We start from the raw sequence: 22,405 nt of genomic DNA, 5'->3' as shown, positions 1-22,405 counted from the left end.
TCCCTTTTGTGTATTTAGTAATTGATCTGTATTCCTATTATTAATAGTGTTAAGTATTGAAGACTTGGAGATTTCCATAAAGAATGGTGAATGGAATATTTTAGCAAACCCTCATTGGTATCATTTCTTTTAGGGCCCTGTGTACTTAAATATTCAAGGATTTCCACTGGAACGACACGAAGCCAGGTCCCTCAGTTTCACAGAAGAACTTGCGTTTTGGACGCTGCCTTTGGGTGAAGTTAACTTTGTTTGTGATGTTACAGTAACAAAAGGTACTAACTTCTATAATTATCCCAAATATTATAAACATGTGAAATATCCTGGAAATGAGGAAGGACTGGGCTGTGGCAGAATGAATAAAGGGATAAGGGATTCTAGTAGTAATAGTAACACTTCAGTGCATTTACAGTAGTGCTTCTTTCTAGGTGTGTTTGCAATGGAATACAGAAATAATACTAGGAATTGGAATATGGGAACAGAGTAGAGGAATAACAATTAATCTTTTTCCACTCTTTTTTTTTTTTTTTTGAACAGTAGGTGAAATACAAAAATATTCAGCCACTGAAGTTGGAGCAGTGTAGGGGAAAGGGACCTGGGGGTCCTGGTGGACAACAGGATGACCATGAGCCAGCACTGTGCCCTTGTGGCCAGGAAGGCCAATGGCATCCTGGGGTGTATTAGAAGGGGGGTGGTTAGTAGGCCCAGAGAGGTCCTCCTTCCCCTCTACTCCGCCCTGGTGAGACCACATCTGGAATATTGTGTCCAGTTCTGGGCCTCTCAGTTCCAGGAGGACAGGGAACTGCTGGAGAGGGTCCAGCGTAGGGCAACAAAGATGATTAAGGGAGTGGAGCATCTCCCTTATGAAGAAAGGCTGAGGGAGCTGGGTCTCTTTAGTTTGGAAAAGAGGAGACTGAGGGGTGACCTTATTGATGTTTATAAATATATAAAGGGTGAGTGCCACGAGGATGGAGCCAGGCTCTTCTCGGTGGCAAACAGTGATAGGACAAGGGGTAACGGGATAAAGCTGGAACACAAGAGGTTCCACTTAAATTTGAGAAAAAAACTTCTTCTCAGTGAGGGTGCCAGAGCACTGGAACAGGCTGCCCAGGGAGGTTGTGGAGTCTCCTTCGCTGGAGACGTTGAAAACCCACCTGGACATGTTCCTGCGCAACCTCACCTAGGCATTCCTGCTCCAGCAGGGGGATTGGACTAGATGATCTTTTGAGGTCCCTTCCAATCCCAAACATACTGTGATACTGTGATAATTTCACTGAGTCATGGTGGTCTTTGTAAGGGTATGCATCTTTCTCAAACTAAGAGAAGGATATGTAGTCAAAGTAGAACACAGCCACAATTTGCAAGTCTGATTAGTTTGTATGTTCAACACTGTATTACTTCACAAAAACAATTCTTTGACTTTTCCTCTCTCAATTCAGTTTTAATACAAATTGCAGAGTGCTGTGCTTTTTCCGCCTGCGCTTATTCTGATAAAAATTATTTCTCACTGGATCAAGGCTGCCTTAGTTACCTATACTATTTATGTCGCAAAGTGAATTGCATCAGTGGGAATGTTCATAAACATTTTTAGGGTTCATCATTAAACACATCTAAACTTTATTGTGTATTATAAACTGATCACTAATGATCAGTACTGGAATGCTGCCTTTTCTGTTTGTAGCCTTCATTTCAAATACATTAACAGACTTTTATGGCAGCAAACCATAAATTAATGGCTTTGTATCGATTTCAAGAATCATCTGAAATCAGTCAGGAAGATTCTATATATGAAAGGTTCCATACGAAGTTTGCATTCATCCCATGTTTAATTAAATATGTGAACTGAAAAGGAGAATGGGATAGAGAAGGAGAAGCAAGATTATAAACAAACAAAACCATCTGGATAGATTTTGTGTATACTAGCAGCTGGCAGGCACTGCAGTCGTGTCTACAGAAATGTGCCTTGGACTACTTGTTTAAAGAGTTAATAGTATTGTGGTAGGATTCTGCCTGTTAACATTTAGTTAGTATCAAGAGGCCATTTCTCTCTTCATCTCCCTCTGTCAATGGTGGTAATTTTTCTGTCCATTTTGCTGTATCATCTGCTGAGCTTATGACATATGTAATTCCAAAAGAGCAATGCTCGATGTCAGTAACCTTTCATTAACTTTATTTTTCTTATTTCAGAAGAGGAAGCTGAAAATGTTCTTTATGTTACTACATGCAATCCTGTTTCCTTGTACTTCATGAACATTTCCAGTAAGAGTGGATACTTTGTGGACCTTTATGACCTCTTCCCAAGAACAGTTGGAAATGTCTGGCAACCGTTTGTGACCGTGGCACCGCTGGGAAATCCACTCAAAGGTCAAGTGGTTCTACATGAACAGGAGGTAAAAAGAAAAAAATACAACTAAATGTTTAGTGATGAGCAAAGTAATATCCTAAGGGTAGAATCTCTGAGGTGCCTACCTCTTTAGATTGAAATAGCCTGGATAAGCCTACACCCTGCTGAATATTCTCTTTTTCACTATACTTGAAGCTTGGGAGTTGTCTTCAGCTTTAGTTTTTATGTGGAGACTTTCCACTTGCACTTTTTTGCTGGACAGTGTCCTTTTGCATTATTGAAGCTGAGTTCTACCTGCTTATCTTATTTCTCTTACTGATAATAGGAGATTAACCTACATGGGAGAAAGGAAGACAGTGAGTTGAGTTCAGGAATCTCAGTAAAGCAGCAAATGTTTGCAAAGTGCTAAGTAAGCTGTCTTATGCTGTGAACTTAAATTCTACTCTAAGCTTGTCCCCTTTTTACTTTTCAAATAGTATATGAAAGAGACATTTTTCTGAGTCACAAAGTAAAATGTTGCTTGTATTTGCTTCATGCCACTATTGTTTGGTTTGTGAATCCTGATATTCCTCATTCTGTAACATCTAAAGTACCAAGACTAGAAAGAAGACTGTAAGCCTTGACATCTACTGTGTCAGCAATGCAAATTTAGAAGCGCTGACGACTTCCACGTTGGTTTGCCTCCAGTCCTTTTTTTAAAGTCAGGTATTGCATACCTTCCACATACATTCAGCTTTCTACTGCTGTCAGCGAACTGATTGGAACATTTCCAATTCAAAAATTCTTTACCCAGCAGTGATAAGAGATAACCGTTGATACAGTGCTGCTGCTGTTCATTTTTCAATATTAATAATAGTTTATTATGTTACCTACCAGTCATAATGGTTGGCATGGACATTTAATCTCATCAGTATTTTTGGTTGGTTTTTCCTTTTCCTTTTGTTGTTCGGTATTTCTTCGGCCCATTTTTTGATAGCTGAGAGACCCTGATCTAGAAGAACCTTTCCTACATTGAGTTAGGGCATTAAGCAGTTTTCAGTGATTTCATTATTAGTGTATCTGTGTTACTGCTGCTCCAGGAATGTTCGTCAAGCATTGACACCACTTGCTGTGTGTGCTGTGCTGTGTGCTGTGTGTGTCAAACACTGCAGTTAAACTTGATACCTTATGAGAAACACATTTTTTCCACCTTTGTTGGAACCACCTGTGCCTTCTTTAGCTTTGCCTTGGACACTTTCCGATGCCAGCTAGATAAAATATGATTCTGAAGTTACCTGCCTATGGTGGTCGCCTGTGTGGTTGTCTTGAACAGCTACAGAAGGTACCATTTGGGGTATTTTTAGATGCACATAACACACTTGTTCATTTCTAAACAATCCTTGGCCTTTTTTGGTGAAGTCAGTGCAGGAAACTAAAACAGATGGCAACCCATCCCATGTCTAAGAATGTTTAGACTGTCTCACACTTTTTAACATAAAGCCCAGCAGTATTCTTTGCTTTCTAAGTCTCTGAAATTCTGACCATGAAACTATTAATAGTTATCCTGCTAGTTTTGCTTTTAACCAAATGGCAATAGCATTTGGTGTCAGCAATGAAGTTTTTATCGAAGGTTTATCTGTGAAGCTTTAGGTAGTTAACTCTGTGACTGGTTTTGCCTGTCCTTGTGGAATATATTTTTCAGTCACAGTTTGAATTAAACTCTCTGTGGAGGGACTATGGTAGCTCAGTGCCTGTTTCCAGATGACTTCAGTTGAGCTGCAACCTCATGTTTTTCCCTGACAAAGCTGAAATATTTGACAGTTTCAGTCTTGCCTTTCTTAGCAAGTGCTACAGGCGAACAAATCCTTTCTGAAAATAACCCTGGTTTATGCTGCTGTAAAATAATACAGAATTACAACATTCTGAATGCTTTGCATTATCTTAGGACTTTTTATATACTGTTAACATTAAGACAGACCTTACTTGTTGAGTGTGAAAATATGTTTCATTAAACTACAAACTTGGTTGCAAAAAGCCATTGTATACTTAGGACTCCATTCAAAAGTAATTTTAGACTTCTTGGGGAACTTAAGTAAGCATCTTGCACAGAAAAAAATATGAAAAAGGATTCTCTGTTGCATTGCATGTTTGTATCCATGGACTACATTAGTAATTTATTTGGGATTAGTTTTTAAATGAGTCACCAAAGCACAGGGCAGACAAATGCTGCTGTTGCAGTCTTCACAGCCACTGCTTTCCTTCCTTACGTTATGGCTCCTATCTTAGGATCTCTACATTTCTACTTGTCACTGAATCAAAAGAAGGATTCTCAGTAGTTCAGTTTTTCCACATAGAGCTTAGGTTTTATTCCCAACTCTTGCTGCAGTGGAGCTATGGAAAAATCATGTGCTCTCTTTGTGCACCTGTGAAATGTGGTGGATATTGCTCTATATGAAATTAAGGCCATAATTACTGATGTTAGCAGGTGTGCATATAGTCTAAGCTAATCATCCAAGTACCTTCTGTATCTGTTGGGAGAATAAAGGTGATGTGCAAGAGCAACTCATCCCAGCTAAGGTAGAACATGGTCACTTGCCCTCTGTGGAGGTTCCTCTCTCTTGCCATTGGCAACAAAAGGAGCCTTGACATATAGTCAAGATGCCTGCTTTCAGGACTACTAAGGTCACTGGCAGCTGTAAGCTCAGAATTTGCAGCATTCTCATCTTAAGATAAGTAGATTAGTGGTACATCTGTATTTTGGGCGAGGTTCCAAGGGTTAGCTACTTGTGCTAAGGGTGCATTAAACAGATCTTGAAGGAAAACAAGTAATGCGAATGAGGTACGTGATGCTTTAGGGTTTCGTCTACATGTACTTGCAAAAGATCAATATTTGTAGAATTAAGTTGCATTTATTAAATAAAAAAGTCTTTAATGAAGGTTTTTGGAGATGCATGTTTCTGACTAAGTTATAAAAAAGAAACATTTTAAACAGATTATAACCTTATTGGAAAGGATGAGGTGAAGATATTGTGGCTCTTCAAAGAAGGTTGCGTGATTTATTTCCCACACAACATCCATCTGGTTTCATCAGAGCCCTCCAGTGAAATAAAATGAAAAATGACCATTCATTCCCGTCCTTTAAAGTAAAATTTGACTAAAACTAAAGTCCTTGGGGATTTAACTTAATAGCACAAATCAGAGATTCATCTACTTTTAAGCCACTTTTACATCTTCTTGGAAGAAAGGGTAGATGATTCTGTTCCTCGTAGTGGCCAGAATCTTTTTGTTCAGACTTTGGAAAGACTCTTCAGAAATCTGAAGTCTTTTTCTTATAAGATGGGAGTTGCATTCATTTTTTCAAAGCAGCAATACCTCTGCTCTCTCCTCCCTACCAGTACTTCAGGGCATACCCCTGTTTCCTATAAAGCTTCGTGCCTGCCTATATCGCTTTTCTTTTTGCACCTACTGCTTTTACAGCTCAGAAGAGCAAATACAGACTGTAAAGAATTCTGATAACTTTATGCATGAGTAGATATGGGATTATAGGAGGAAAACGCACACAGTGAATTGATTTGCATATTCATTAACTGCACACATCTGTTTTTTTCCTTACAAGCGCTTTGCTTTGTTGAAAGGCTGGATGGACAGGATAACCTACAGTCTGCCTGAGGGAGGGAGCTCGGTGAGCTTTGCCCAGGCAGTGTCCCCCCAGCATCCTTTAACTCAGCGTTTGTCTGTCTCCGTCAGGAAGTGGTGTGGGGAGGGAGGGAACTGCTGGTCCCTGTCCCACCTGCAGCCAGAGCTCCCTGTTAAAGATCTCCCATAGCAAGGGAGCGAGGGAGTCTGTGGCACAGAAGGTGATGCAGAGATCCACCTCACTCACTACATGTAGGAGATGGCCAACTTCCTTTAAAAGAAGACATTTTTTTAACACTTTGTGATCTGGCCTGAAGTGCAAGTGGGGACCTGCATATGGAAGGACCTGCAACCTACTAGTAGTAATGTCTGAAACCTCTAGTCCCCATAATATTCAGATATATGTGTCCAGGAGGAAGAGTGTGTTTTCTTCAAAAACTCGTTGATGTTATTAAATTATCTTCTTTTTTTGGATATTATGTAAGACTTTCCTTTTCTATAAGCACAAACCTTATATCTCTATTTACTGTTCTCAGTTCACTGAAATCACTGGTGCCCAGTGACAGGATAGGGGCAACTGGCACAGACTGAAGCACAGGAGGTCCCATCTGAATGTGAGGAGAAACTTCTTTACTTGGAGGGTGCCAGAGCACTGGAACAGGCTGCCCAGAGAGGCTGTGGAGTCTCCTTCTCTGGAGACATTCAAAACCCACTTGGACACATTCCTGTGTGATCTGCTCTGGTGAACCTGCTTTAGCAGGTGGGTTGGACTGGATGATCTCCAGAGGTCCCTTCCAACCCCAACCATTTTGTGATTCTGTGATAAGCACACCTTATAGAAAAAGGAAGCTGTGCTTATATAGAAAGGTGTACACCTTCTATAGAAAAGGTGAAGACTGTCCTTTTCTGTAAGTACAAACCTTATATCTCTGTTTACTGCTCTGAGTTCACTGAAATCTCTGGTATTAATACAGTCAAGTCTCCCAAATTATCTGAAAGACATCACTCACATTGACTGGAACACCAGTCATCTACTCACATAGTGTCCCTGCCTCTGAAGGGACAGAGGTTTGAGACCCAAACCATATAGTTCTTGCACAGACTTTTTTCACTTAAACCTAATGAGTAATGTGCTATGTCTGTATCTGTGCCTAATAGTGTCAGGGCTGTTACATGTGTGTCACTCAAGGGGTCATTGGGTGGCACTAATAGAACAGGTGCTTGTGGGACAGGAGGCAAGGTGGGGAGTGTACAGAGGGGTTACCATACCAGGCTAAGAATCAGCCTCATCTGAAGTTGACAGCTAAGAAGAGTCTTGTGTTTGTGAGCTTGCTTGCTTGGGATACAAGCATCGGGGGCAGCAGAGAACGGAACTGAGAGTGAGTACAGGAAGAAGTGATCAAAGATAGAACCCAAGAGAATGGCAGGAAGATGTGCCAGGGGACGTTTAGGATGGACATTAGGAAAGGTTCTTCACCCAGAGGGTGGTGAAGCACTGGAACAGGCTCCACAGGGAGGTGTCACGGCCCCAAGCCTGACAGTGCTCAAGAAGAGACTGGACAACACCCTCAGACACATGGTGTGAACCGTGGGGTTGTCCTGTGCAGGGACAGGAGTTGGACTCGATGATCCGTGTGGGTCCCTTCCAACTCAGGACATTCTATGATTCTGTAAGAATACAAGAGGGTTAAACTGAATTGTTTGTGCTGTCTGGCTCAGAAATTGGAGTGTATTCCTTCCCCTAACTCTCCTCTCTGTCTGCAAGACCGTAAGGAACAACTTCCCATACCAGCAAAGTGAAATCACATCCCCGTTGGGTTTAAGGACTTTAAAGAGGAAAATGCTGGCTAAAATAAAAACAGCAGTAAGGAAAGGGAAACTTTGCAGTAACTAAAAATAAAGGCACACCACTTCACAAGATTGGTTATTGCATCTGTCCAGAGTTTGGAATTCCAGACATGGGGGTCAGGAGGTCGCCCAAAGGTTACTTTTCTCCCAGTCAAGAACAAACACAGCGGAATTGCACACCAGTGTCTTTTCCCAGCCCACTTGACAAGTTGCCAAAGCTGCTCTTGGATGTGTTCACAAGTGACGCAAAAATCTATTCTTAAACCCAGAATATGCATCAATCACTTAGCACAGAAGGAAACCATTAACATCAAAAGGGGTGGAGTAGAGAGGCTTTTTATATTACCAACTGCTCTCATAAATTTAACACTAAGTGGTAGAATGTAATTGATTCATATGTGTTCTTTATCTCATGTGGAAGGCTGATGCGTTGCTTTGCTTCAGCAGTGCTGTAGCAGAATTATATAAATAAAATATGGCAGAAAACCAAAATCCAAAGCAAATGCCCTGGGTTTTTGTTTATTTTGTTTTGTTTTGTTTTTTTTCTTTTTCCTGAACCACATTTCTATAGTTTTGGTTTATAATACATAAGCAAACTTCTTTTTTTAGCATTATTGAACTCCAGTTGAAATTCCCAAATGCTCCAAATAACATGGTAATATTTTAAATGCTTTACCATATTTAGCTTCAAATGACTGTCATTATTAAATAAAGTTAATCCTCCCAAAAGGTCCTAGTGAAAGTATGAAGTGTACCCAAAAAGAACAAAACTGCTGTGACTCAGATTGTTTGTATTTGTTTTATTTAGGACAATTTGTGGGAATTTATGCTTTACTCCCTTAACGTCTATCTTGCATTATTGCAGATGTTGTACGTAGACAGTTTACTTTTAGTAAGTCCTTGCAGAAGCTAATGTCCTTGCAGAACCTGATGTTTCCTTGAATGGCAATCAAAAAATTCAACCCAAGGCTTAATTAACTTGTTCTTTTGTAACTTTTAAATGTCATTTGATGCAGTTAACATTAGCCCTGAATGATTGTTCTCTTGAATTCTTAGTTAAACACACTAGGAACAGCTACAGTTCTTTGTAAAAATAAATGTTTAAAATGTCCCCATCATTTGACGTCATGCGCGGACCCTGGGACATTGGCTAACAAAGACAGAAATCTGAAATCCTAAATGTAGCATACAATATTTTCACATGTGATCTGTGGAGGACACTTGAACAACTCTGTACAGTGTCCCATCTGCTTCTCATCTCTATCCTCGAGTCAGCCTGGTGTCCTGCAACAGCTTTCCCACCTCTGACACCACAAGCTGTCTGACAGCACAGGTCACAGAAGGATTGTCATGCACTGGGATGTTCAATAGGCTCCACAATATCAGAAGGATGAACTTGGAGAGGATGTACTAAGCCATGTCTTCTCTCATCAGTTTTTCATCTTCAGTGTGACCTAAGTAGTGGGTATTTTAGAGGAATGCTAAGAAATATAAAAGTTGAAATGAAATGTTTTAGTGACGGGACAAAACAAATCTGGTGTGTCTCTCACCTATAGGTGACCACAGCTTGGACATGTAAGCCGTACTAGTCTAGTTCCTAGAGCTTATGCAGAAGTGAATGTTAGATGTATAGATACAACATGTGGAAAAACTGGAATAACATTCCAGCACTTTTTGCATGTACTTGTCCTCTGCAGTTAAATTTCTCCATGAGCTTTGAAATGAACCAAGAAGATTCAGCCTACATTTTCCAACAAAATTTACATCATCTTTTCAAAATGTCCTAAGTTGCTAGAGTTACAAAAGTGCTTCAGATAGATTTGTTGTAGTCTCTTAAATGGGCTTGAGATGTACCCGGGTCTGCTTTTCATTTACAGACCAATGTCGTGTTGTTGCTGGATACAAACAATGGTGCCCTTCGCCGGCTTGTGCTCTTACCAGATGCTCAAGAGTCTCCTAAGAGAATGTCATGGTGGAGCAGCAAAGAAGAGGCGGTGAGGAACAGCACCTGCCTCTATTATACTAAGTTGCTTTTTGGTTTTATTTGTTTGTGGGGGGTTTTGTTTGGTTGGTTTGTTTGTTGGCTTTTTTTAAAAATCAAACATCAGTATTGGAAAAACTGCCCCAGGATCATTTATCTTTCTGGTTTTAGGGCCCAAGGACTTAATTGTCTACTCTCATGTGTGTTTAAATGCCTTACACATAAAATAGCATTGTTTGGAACAGTGATATGTAAAATATAAATAAGTTTTATTGTCTGATGATATGTGTCTTTAAAATATCCCTTTTTGGAGCTGGAACTGTGAATAATTGAACATTTTGTTACAAGTTATTATGTCCAAAATTATGAACTCAGTTATGATGCAGTTATATGACTTGGGACAAGGCAGGCTAGATAGCATTTTGAGAGGCAGTTAATGCCAATGATTATTCTACATAAAGGGAAAATATAGTCCACCTTCAGGGGAGTCAGGGAAGCTCACTGGGATGAATGCAGCAATCAATAATTGTTGTATGATGTATTTTTATACAGAGCAACTATAAAATGTGCCGAGAGTTTTCACACAAAAACTGGCTGGTGTTCTACAAAGAAGCAGGGTGAGAGTAAATTATATCCTTCTATTATACAGATATATAACAGATCTTCTCATGTACATCCCTGTCTGATTATTCTTTTCTTGGTTTCCAATTTTACAGAAACCGCCTTATTGTACTGGATGTATTAGAGGGTCAAACTCATACCATCTCACTTCCGATCAATCTGAAATCTGTTTTCCTGGTGGCTGAAGACCGGTGGCTCTTGGTGGAAAATGAAACAAATCAGTTAGTTAAGCCTGGTTTTCTTGATGGCATTATTTCTTGTTTGTGTCTTGTTTATGTTCATGAGTTTTTCACTCCTGGTCTCAGAATTGTTTTTTCAGTTTGTGAGACTAACTAGACTTAAACAGTTAGTCTTTAGGATGCGGATTTGCTCTGGTCAAAGTGCAGGTAGGGTTTTAGACTAGAAAATGAACAGGATATACCTGCCTAAATTCATGCCTCTGACTATCTAGACTAGCTTTGATTCTATGCATGTTAATGCTGTTTTTAATGAGAATGAGAATGTTGGTGGATCTGGCTTTGGAAGTACAGCCACATCATGCTGGGTTAGTGCCTGTTTGCTTTACTTTCATGGTCATGTGAAAGAAATATTACTCTGCTGTCTTATTTTTATAACTGGAGAGTAAATAAAAGTGTGTAAACATTTACCAGAAGTCATCTGCCACTTGCTGGCTTAACCTTTCCTATCTCACAGGTGTTTGGTAAATTACGTTTCATTTTAGCAAAAGGTGTTGATAACTTCATTTATATAGACATATAATGTTTTTGCTACTTCAGAAAATGAAAGTCCTTTTTTAGAGCTACAGGCTTAATCAGGAATTATTATAAATGTGTGTCCTTTACAGGAAATTTCTTTTAACCAAGCGTGCCCATATGGAAGCTGAAGACAATGAGGTTTGCCAGCTGTATGCATTGACTGAAGAGCCAGCTGACATGGGATTTGGCTTAACAACAGGTATTGAATGCAAGCTTGGCTTGTTCTTCTTTTTTTCAATCATTTCTGTGTTTGCAGCTGCACAAACAAGGCTGTTTTACTTTAAAGGTCTGGGTAACCTTCTTTCCAATTCTCTTTTTGCCCTTCCCTTATGTTTGGTTAATAATAACATTTCACCAAGCATGGCAAATTCCATGCTCAAACTTCAGGTTGTTTGAATAAAGCATCCTTGTTTCCTTGTAGCATTTAAGACCCTCAGTCATGGACTTACAGGAAATGTACCAGCTTACAGAAGGAAAAGGAAAAAATAGGACTAGGCAGGAATTATAACGTAAGAACAGAAGGGACCCAATATGCTGATGAGCCCAGTCTGTGCGCTGTTACAGGTCTGTTACGCACACTCAGATGAGGTAGAAGACGTTTCCCGACACTTATAAAAGTACAAAAGATCCCCTGTTAAAACAGAAGTCACAGTTTCTAAAGTTCTGCAGATAGTGTGCAGGAGGCCATTGAGGCCATCACACCTGTGTTAAAGAATAGGGGGAATTTGTTCAGTAAATTTCACAGATGGTGCGAGGCGTTGAGGCTTGTCTTAGCTACAGCAGAAGGCAGAAATCTCCGATGGTCACCATTCTGCCTGTCTGCAGATCTGATGACATTTTCAACACTGAGCTTTGGATCACGGTGCACAAAATCTTCAGTCTGCCTGGTTTAATAACACTGGAAGTACATGTGCAACCCACCTAACAGTTTATAAGCTTTGGCCTATCTCCAGTGTGTCTCAGAGAGACACAGGAAAAATACAGAGAAACCAGAGGGAAAACATTTCATCCTGGTCCTTGTGGCTAGCATAAGTATGAAGAATGATATTAAGACAGTGTAAACATGATACAAGCAAATGTTATTGACAAATAGCAAATACAGCTTGTATTACACAAACAGCAACAAACTGGATACCAAAGACTCTAACCACAGCTTAAATATTGAGGATCCTTTTTATCTGTTGTACAGTTTACTCTATCAACTTACCAAGCTCATTCAGAGCACAGTAGTTTCCTTCTTCTTACTGCCTTATTTAGAAACCACTGTAGAGTATCATTCCTCAGATAGGTAGAAACCTTATAGTAATTTCCAGTGTCCAAGTATTTGTGGACAGTTTATTGCTGCATGCTTTTTGTGCTATTTTTATCCTTTTTTATCTTATTTCTTCTCTTCCAATCTAAAAATGATGATACGCCCTCTCCACTTTTTTTCCAAATCATCCAGCAAACCCTGAATGTAACATCTTCAGCCTGTTCTCATTCTTTGAGGCAGAACCTGTGGTAGGAGAGCTAAGAAAAGGTAGACCAGTGTGGGTTTGCCACTGACCCAAACCAGTAGCCCATTCATCCTTTGAGGGTAGAAAGATTTTCTCCCATTGCCAGGTAAACGAGATAGTCTGCCTGTTCAAGTGGAAACAGATTGTGCTGCAGAACTAAAGATACCAGGTTCTCACTGTGTCAATAATTTGAGGCAAAGAGCTGTTACAATTGCACAGAATAAAATTTAGTTTTCCTTAGCTTAAAGAAAAAGAAAACTAGACAATTATTTACCAGAAATGTGTTACAAATAATGTTATTTGAATTGCAAAGAGCTACTAAGAAATGTCACGTTGACACCTGTGCAAACCTACATTTTGCCTTTCTGTGCAATTGCATTATAACAGTCTTCAATGAGATCACATGCTGTTCTATTCCATAGGCTTCCTGCCTCATTTGCACAGTAGAGAGCAAAATTAAGTGGCATAAGCAAGTACAAAGCTAGTATTTCCTGATTTTAAGTACTTTGCAAAAATAACATTATTTCCTGACTTCTGTGTTATAGTATAGTATAATCAAATCTTCTGCTCTTTAGTAATTGTATGCTCAAAGTAATAGCAATGATCAGTGCTCAGCGCTCTTACAGTTAATATAGTTTCCTATTGCACATCTGGATTTAATGACTTTCATTTTGTTTAATTTCCCTGTTTAGCATCAGAACTGTGTGTGCCGCATGCAGTTTCAAGTGACCAGCTATCTTCAGAAAACCTCAGTGCAGCTGTGGGACAAAAGATCAGCTCCCCCAACAGGATTTTCTCAGACGAACATAATTATGCTACTATTGTGATTGGGTTCCCAGACCTCTTGGTAAATACTGAGCATTATTATACAATGAAGTAATATGATCTCATTTTTTCTGTAGGCAGTTAAGTACCTGTTTACCAAATGATATGGAAAAAGAAGGGAATGACAGTAAATGACAATTTCATGTAATGTACACTATTTGGTAGGGTAGTCTAATCTGGAGAGATTTCAGTGAAGTTTGAAATAACAAGAAATCAAACAACATAATACGTGGCACAGGCAAAATTCATCATAGCAAAGTTCTGAATAGTACTGGCAAGAGAAATATTTAATAAATCACGGGGTTTTATAGATTTTTAATTAAATATAACCCCTGAGAAGGATATAAGTATGATTTTGGACTGCTCAGTGTGAACTTTTTGCTTAGTGTGCAGCAGCTAGCAAGGCTCTAGATTTAAGAGAAAGAAAAAGATATGGAAAGTGGTAACAAAACTATACAGTCCCTTCTCTATTTAATAATATCTTTAACTGTATATACTACATGTAATTGTACTCACTTTTGTGACACAGCTAGAAAAGGATCAGAAAGGAAAGTGGAACTTAACAGTGTCATGACTGAGGCTGTTGCAAGGAGTGAAGGTAAACACAGGGAAAATAAAAGCAGTATGTTTAATTCTTTGGATTTATTTGTATTTACTGCCTAGTGATATATTAAAAGGGTGGTGCTTATGGAACAAATAATTCTATGGAATTCTACTAATTCTACTAAATTTGGGCAAATTAGAAAATGTAACTGTTTACAGACATGAATTTTGGGAAAGCCAGATGATGGAAGGGTATACTCTGAAATCCAAAATGATTCAAAAATATGTTTTTTTAAATAAGACATTCCCTGTCTTTACAATTAGCTTTTTATTTTACTTGATTTGGATTTATATTACCAGATTGATTATACTAGCTTTTCCTATTATTTATTAACAGGTGTGCATTTATTGCAGGAAAAGGGAGGCAGTCTAGGGAAGGGAGTACTAAAGATGTTACACACTTCAGCACCAACACTGGTGATAAAGTGTTTTGCTCCCCATGATTTAGACTGAGGCCCTATCTTTCCTTATACATGGTTTTAAATGTCCACATGAATGTCAAAGAGGGAGTGTGCTAAAGGTGACAAAATTTCAGAATCAGTGTTTAGAGTTACTGTTGCAGGTATTTAGTATGGACAAAGTATCTGAGCTCTTATTATAGTGGCAATGCTCAGCTGACCAAATGTAGAGGCTGCCTTCAAGAGGAGACGATTTATTCTCTAGTCTCTACTGACTGTAGCAGGAGGTGAAGCACCTGGCTCACATGTGGACATCTATATTTACAGCTCTGAAGTGGAGCCAAATCCCAGCCTTAATGCCTAACTTTGAATTCATTACTAAAATACCTGCTTGCATTTATCTACAGTAGTGGAAACTTAGATTATGGTAATAGCTCATTACATAGTTTGATTCCAGATTAGGTTATTTCAGTGCTTTCTGTTCCTGGTTCAACATGAAGAAAAAAATAGTTTATTCAACTTAAGATCTTCAAAGAGTCTCAGTCCCTAAAACTTGTGCAGGTGGTCTGTTGTTTTTCAGTCCCATAGGAATTTTTAATGACTAAATAATCCAGGTTTTTTCTTGTCATGTGGTGACACAAGCGGTAACCACAGTAGCTACATTCGATTTAAAATTAGATAAGAAGTAGAACTTAGCAAGAAATGTTAGTTCTTAGGCTCAATGGCAGTAACCTTTTGTTATGTAGACTCCTTCTCTTTTGCAGTCTCCTAGTGAAGTATATAGCTGGAAAAGAAACTCCTCTCTGAGTCACAAACGTGCTTCTCCTTCTGATCCATTTTATTATGGACCCCGGAGGAAAACAGGAGCTGCAAAACAAACCAATTGTGTAACTTTATTGGCTTCTAATCAAATAGTCAGAATTTTAGCACCTGGAGATGTACCTTTGAAAGACATTTACCCAAAAGGTAAGAGGTTCATATACTTGTACACACTTGTTTTTGTTTTGTAAACTGCAATCACTCACCAATTTTTCCAAAATGTTTTTAAAGAATCACAGAGCAAACATTTGAGGAGGAATGAGAGTAGTTGCACTAATTTTAAAGCCTACTTTGGATCTTATAACATGCCTAATCATACTTCTGAGGAATTAACAGGCTACCTACACTGTGAATACCCCAGTAGATGGGATCTCCCACTGTCCACACTGGGAACCAGCTACAGGAATATGATCATTCCAGTTCAGCAATCATCCTTCACTAGTGTTTCCAACTGCTGCTCAGTGCCACACAGACACACAGTGATAAGACAAACTTATCCGTCTAGCTCAGTATTGTCTTCAGTGGGGCCAACAGGAGAGGTTACTTCAGGAATGCATGTGAGCCTGGCCACTTCTGTGTCTTTCCCTTCATAGGATCATTCCAGTTGGAAGAGACCCTCAGGACCATCAAGTCCAACCATAACCTAACTCTGGCACTAAAACGTGCCCCTAAGAACCTCATCTAAATGCCTTTTAAACACCTCCAGGGGTGGTGACTCCACCACTTCCCTGGGCAAAACTTCAATACTTTCTCAACATTTGCAGTTGTTTTATTAGAGCTGTTGCAGAGAACATCCCAGCCTTAGCCTTGAAATCTCCTTGTATGGACCTGTTGTCCACAAGTTTGTCTGGTCCTTCTTTCAACTTGTGTGTCTCCACAGCAAGCTCACAAGTTCACTGCTCTCTGTGACCAGCTCATCTCCCACCAGCTTTATCAAGTGCCCCTCGTTTTAACATTGCAGGGTTGGGTGAATGACAGTTCTGCATTCACCTTAATCATCGCCTTCATGACTTTGTTAGCTTCAGTCACATCTGCCTTCTCTCCAAACTGAAGAGACCTGGGCTTTTTAGTTCTGCATTTGTCCAAGAGAATGAGCAACATTCACATAGAGCAAAACCCTCCTCCACTTGTACACTGATAAAGCAAGTATAGCCTACAGACCTTCAGCCTTTTTTGTGCTCCCATGCCAAGCTTTCTATTATCACTGTATTTTTAGCTTCTTCAGCCGATAACTAAAAGTATACCAATGAGTGCTAAATAACAGCATTTGTGAGTTTTGCAACCCCCAAAATATTTGGATATGGTAGAATGGCAGGTATTTTGAATTCACCAGCACAAAAAGCTATTCCTGATTTATCCCATATGCAAATTTTCTGTCCCAGAATAAATGCTTTATTCCAAATTAACTCTCTTTTACAAAATAAATGATCTAATATGTCTCATTTACCACAGATCACTTCCCTGTGTAGATAAATCGTTTTATTTATTACTAAAAGGATAAAATACTTGCTTCACTAAAGAGGCAAAATCAAGGATATAAACAGAGCAGAAAATTGAAGTTACCTATGTTTATAAAGAAAAGGTTAACTTTTGAAAAGATTCAACCTAATAAAACATAGTTAGACTTTGCATGATGATCTTGGAACTAATTCTACCACTTCAGGCTGTAATCTTCTCATACTTTATAACCTGCTGAAGGGTCAGACTGGGTTATTTATTTTAAGCCTTCATTGTAAAAAAATATATATATATATCTGACTCTGAAGTGAATGGTATCAAAGTTCAGAAGGTAAATCTTCTGAGCTTTTGTTAAAATTAGTTTGTTGATTTGGGAATGATGGAGGGATACAGTGGTTCCAAATGATACCTAAAATTGAGATCTTGACATTTATTTCTAAGTCTTTTAGGTTGCTGTGGTAATATAACACTTTATAATGCTGCATTAATATAATTAAAAACCAAGGGACATTCTTCATGAATCCTGGATACCCTTGACCCGAACAATTTATCTACCCGAGAACTGGCTTCTGTCTGATCAAGTAATTTAATTTAGATCTGTTTTTGTAGCTGAACAAGTTACTAACTTTTTTTCCCCTCAACTATGGTGAAATATATTCATGAATAGTGATTGATAGCTGTAAATTTATAGAAGATGTTATGAGGTATGATTTGTTCCATGCTTTATAGCCATTTAAGTTGAAAGATTTAAGGCTTTCCTGAAGATCATTGACATTGATTTTTATTTTCTAAATGACACTTTATGAATTACCAAAACTGATCTTAACTGAATCATGTTTAATATGACTGTATCGATGCAATTAAGTTGGACCTGAGCAAGACTCTTAAGTTTTCTACTCCATAGCCTTTTTTAAGGACATCAGACATTTCCATTTTTCAGTTAATGATCAGTTTCTCTAGTGGAGGAAGAGTCGTGAGTGAAGCCCTACGGAGAAGTGTGCTACTCAGCGTGGTCATGTTAAAAATAGAAAAATGAATGAACAATGAGGCGACAGTGTTTGCTGATGATACTGGTTATTATTCATGGTAGACAGGATTCACAAGGATTACAGAAGAACTACAGTGCTGACTGCAATAGAAATGGCAGATGAAGTTCAGTATAGATAAATATAATGTATGTGAAGGAAGAAAGAAAAAGTCCTAATTCTATATCTAAAATGATGGGGCTGATCAGTGCATCTCAAGAGTGCAATTTTGTTGTTACAATAGATATTTTCATTAAAACATCGGTTCAAAGCTCAGTAGCAGTCAAAAAAAAAGGCAAATCAAATGTTAAAAATTACTAGGGAATAAACTGGTAAAAAACAGAGAACATCTTTGTGCTGTTGTATAAATCCATGTGTCTCTAACACTGTAATTTTGATCCCCTGTCTCAAGGTGGGGGAAGGCTGAACTGACCTAAATTCAGAAAAGGACAATGAGGATGAGCAAGATTACATTGACCAAATCTCCTGCATGTGGAGACAAGATCAGGAAAGGGGTATATGGTGGAGTTCTACAAGAACGTGTATGGGATAGACATGTGGGAAAGCGGTTTAACGGTCAGTACCAGTTAAGGGCAGCTAATGAAGGTAGTAGGAACTTCATCAAAACAAATAAAAGAGGTGGTTCTTCACAGAGCAGGGAACCAACCTGTGAAACTACTTCCCAAAGGATGTTGTGAATGCTGAAATATGGATCCAAAGGAGAACTGGACAAACTCTTGGGAAGTTACTAAATAGATAGACATAAAAAGATAGACACCACATTCAGCTTAAGAAACCCCTACGTTAGAACTGGTTGGTGACTTGAGGAAAATGCCATGTGTGCTTGTCCAGGTCTTATAGTTTTGAAGCATCTAACAACTCTGGTAGACAGGATACTAAATCAGAGGGACGTAGTATTGCCATTGTTATGGCATGAATCCAGAATCTTTCAAAGTGAAACTGGGAAGACAGAGGAAAAGAGAGATGCGTTAATGTGCTCATTTGGAAGGTGAGATTATAAGGTATTAGTCCTTACTGTGCCCATTTGAGATCCAGCATTTGCAGCCCTCTCTGCTGGGCTATTGCTTCTTCTGGAGTTTGCCTCTCAATCTCACTAATTGACAGACTCTTTAATTGAATGCACTTGAATGCAATTGAATTTAACTGCTACAATCCCTTGGAGATTCAGTGTTGGTTGTTCCTGATTGTGCTGCATAATTCATGGGGGCCTTTGAATGTTTGGCGATTCATCTGCACTGCTGTTTCTGCATTGGAGGCCTGTAGTTACTGATCTACAAAAGTTCATAAAATTGTAGAAATGTCCTGAGTTGGAAGGGACCCACAAGCATCATTGAGTCCAAGTCCTGTCCCTGCACAGGACAACCCCACAGTTCACACCATGTGTCTGAGGGTGTTGTCCAGTCTCTTCTTGAACACTGTCAGGCTTGGGGCCGTGACACCTCCCTGGGGAGCCAGTTCCAGTGCTCCAGCACCCTCTGGGTGAAGAACCTTTTCCTAATATCCAACCTAAACTTCCCCTGGCACATGTTCCTGCCATTCGCCCGTAGCCTGTCGTTGTATAAGTTGTGTAAGTCTTCATTCATAGGTCTTTGTGTTCTTTCTTGGGAGATTGTATAGTGAAGGGAAGGCATCCTATTACATGAAATCAAGTATGTGGCAGTCCCTTGAAGTTCTTGCACTAATTCTTATGTGGCCTTTGAGAAGCTGTTTTATATTCTTGCTTGGGTTTGTATATCTATCAGACTTTCTTTCTCATCTTCTCAGACAACTGGTCAGGCCTGGCACGCAGCCTTCCTTTTCTATGAATAATTCAAAGAACTCAGCCAGAATCTAGCGTACTTCAGTATGTTTTACCAAAACTTTTCCAGGAATAACAAACAAAGAAATAATTTTCTCTGTGTTTTATTGGAACTGTATACCAGGATAATAGTTGTTTGGAAAGAAATATAGTAATAATTTCCCCAAAGACTGCCAAATAGATGTATGGCCACAAAGTATAAACTCAGACAAGAGATCATGGCAGGATCCAGCGAATAAGCATTAATGTTTATTCTAAAAACATGGCTATAGAAATGAGGGCTACTTGAGAGAAAATATTTACTTGGATTTTCAGCACTTTCCATATATGAACATAAAATAACAGTCTGTTACTGAGTATGTATCTCTATTAGTGCGACAGTAACTGGAACAACATGTAGTATAACACACACAGTTACAGGAATAACCTCAACACATCATCTGGTCCACCTGTTTATATAAAGACAGGATGACATGTTTAGACTCTTAACCGATGTTTGTCAAACAATTGGCCTATTGCTATACTTCGCTCTCCTTGTATAAGAAAAGCTTTTCCTGGTATCCACCTTTTTTGCTATAAACAAAACTAAATACTTTATGTCACCTCCACTCAGTCAGGATAATATTGCTCTCTTTATAAGAATCTTTTTGATATTATGGGACGTGTTTTTCAAATAAAAAGTCTCTTTTTAGATGAAAAAATTCCTTATATTTGTCCTTATAGCCCATCTGTTCTAACCTCTTTGTCACACCCAGGTTAATCTCATCTTTTCCTTAAAGTTTGGTGTCTAGAGCTGCGTGTAGCTGTTCTTCTCCGTTGGGCTTTGGCAAAAGAGAAACAAACTGCACTTGTTTAGGTCTGATGTTCATGGTTCATCATGAGTTGCTCCTGTGTTGCATTTAAACATTCGATTACCTTTTCTTCATCTTCCTTCTCTGCAATCCTTTGTCTTTTCATGATTTAATTTGGTTGATTTGTGTTCTCTCTCTAATTTATAAACTTAATTTTTAATTCTTATCCCACAGTTCCACCTCTTCCAGTTCAGCTTGGGCTCTGTGTTCTAGATCTTCATCAGAATTTTTAATATATATCTTATCCTCCGTTATTACCAAAAGAGAGAGCACATATTAAAACAGTAACAAAATCTAGGCAAAACAAAAAGTGCTCTGTGGCCCACAAACCTGCATATTTCTGGACTTCTTTTTCCTATTTCTAATGTGTTTGACATTTTTATGAAGATGAGTAAAGTCAACAGATGTCCTACTGTAGATGCGCCGTACTGTGGATATGTGGGTACAGTAGATACGCATGAAGTGCTGTTGTTGGTTGTTCTTTACACTGATTTGGATTTTAGATCCTCTTATACTGCTGATCTTACTGGTCTTTTCTGTGTGTGCTGTGTGCGAGCATCAACACTTCTGCAGGTAACATCAGGCTCTCCATTCCAAGGAGGTGAAAGACGTTATTTCAGAAGGAAATCCAGGCTTGCTTTCATCCTGTGACAATGGTATTTTGTAGCCATACTATGCGGCGTAATTCAGTCTTCTGGTTCATTTTCTGAAAAACTTAAGTTCCTCAGTTTATTCCAGGCAGGTGAACGGCAGCTCCCAACTGGAAGCCACTTCTGAGCCCAGGCAGAGCGTGCTCATATGTTGGCAAAAGCCCCTGTATGTGCACACACACACACACACACACAAATTTATTTCTGAGGGGGGGACCATAGTATTAGCTGTATTCATTAAACTGTCTATAAACAGAATATTAAATGCCTGATAATCTAGGTCTATTTACCATGAAGTTATAAAATCTTTGCCTACTGAGAATCTACTTGCAAAAAGAGAGGTTCAGTGTAAGGCAACAATATTTAATATTACTGAGAAATTTTAAAGTGGGAATAATGAGCACAATGTTTTGAAATGTTGCTCAACGTGCTTATAAAGTCAGATACACAGCTGACATTATCTTCAGAGACAGATAAAAGCAGTGAGTTAGGGATTGCAGTAATGCCTGATTAGTGCTTTTGTGACTATGGCTATATTTGTGTGTCATTTTGACATTTGCTGTACAAATATATTATTCTTTTATAATTGTGCCTGTCTGGTTGCTCACTATCGTAATAGTGAAACAATTCCATATTTGCAAGTTATACTCCTGTATTGAATGTGAAAGCTTATCATTTTCTGACAGGTACTGTGTAACGAAATGTTTAAATTTAACTTGCTAAATGCAAATGCAATAAGCAGTTAATCATGCAGCAGGAAAATAACATGTTTGCTTATTTTCAGATGTCACTCCTCCACAAGCTGCTGGATACTTGGAAGTAACAGATCTTAACTCAAAGAAAATCAAATACATTGCTATTCCTAGGTAACTGATTTTATTGATTAGAGGAGCCTATGTCTTACATGAAGAGCAAAGAGAATTTAGAATGAATTAATACTTCAGGATAAGCCAATATTTTTTCTGATCTGGAAAGTAAGAATTATTCATACATAGTGTGTAAAATTCTGCAGCTGTTGCAGCATATTTTTGTCAACATTTTTTATCCGTTTACTAGGTGGTACTAATGAAAATGTAGCAATTAGTTAGAAAATATGGAAGGTAGCTTTATCTTACGATTTTCATTCCCTTTGCTCTTTCCCCATCTTCATGCACATTATCATCTACTCGCTTTCATTTTGTTTTGCTATCTTTATTTTCTTTTCCTTTTCCTCTGTATTTAGAGTCTAACAGAGACAGGCAGAATGATCCAGTGTTAGGTGTTAGGAAACCAGGAATCAAGTTCTGGGGCCAATATAAAG

General features: G+C 38.7%; 1 protein-coding gene across 1 annotated transcript in view; it reads left to right on the top strand.

Annotated features, from left to right (window-relative positions):
• Positions 1-22,405, top strand: part of VWA8 (von Willebrand factor A domain containing 8) — a 186,568-nt gene that overhangs the window by 117,801 nt on the left and 46,362 nt on the right. The window contains exons 28-36 of the mRNA XM_082050523.1: positions 134-272; positions 2,185-2,387; positions 9,682-9,798; positions 10,338-10,402; positions 10,502-10,627; positions 11,251-11,360; positions 13,350-13,504; positions 15,248-15,449; positions 21,890-21,971. Coding sequence (XP_081906649.1) covers positions 134-272; positions 2,185-2,387; positions 9,682-9,798; positions 10,338-10,402; positions 10,502-10,627; positions 11,251-11,360; positions 13,350-13,504; positions 15,248-15,449; positions 21,890-21,971 — 1,199 coding nt within the window. The remainder of the gene's footprint in view (positions 1-133; positions 273-2,184; positions 2,388-9,681; positions 9,799-10,337; positions 10,403-10,501; positions 10,628-11,250; positions 11,361-13,349; positions 13,505-15,247; positions 15,450-21,889; positions 21,972-22,405) is intronic.

The sequence above is a fragment of the Streptopelia decaocto genome (assembly GCF_964273445.1).
Source record: "Streptopelia decaocto genome assembly, chromosome: 1".
NCBI classification, from domain to species: domain Eukaryota; kingdom Metazoa; phylum Chordata; class Aves; order Columbiformes; family Columbidae; genus Streptopelia; species Streptopelia decaocto.
This window is presented reverse-complemented; position numbering and strand designations above follow the sequence as displayed.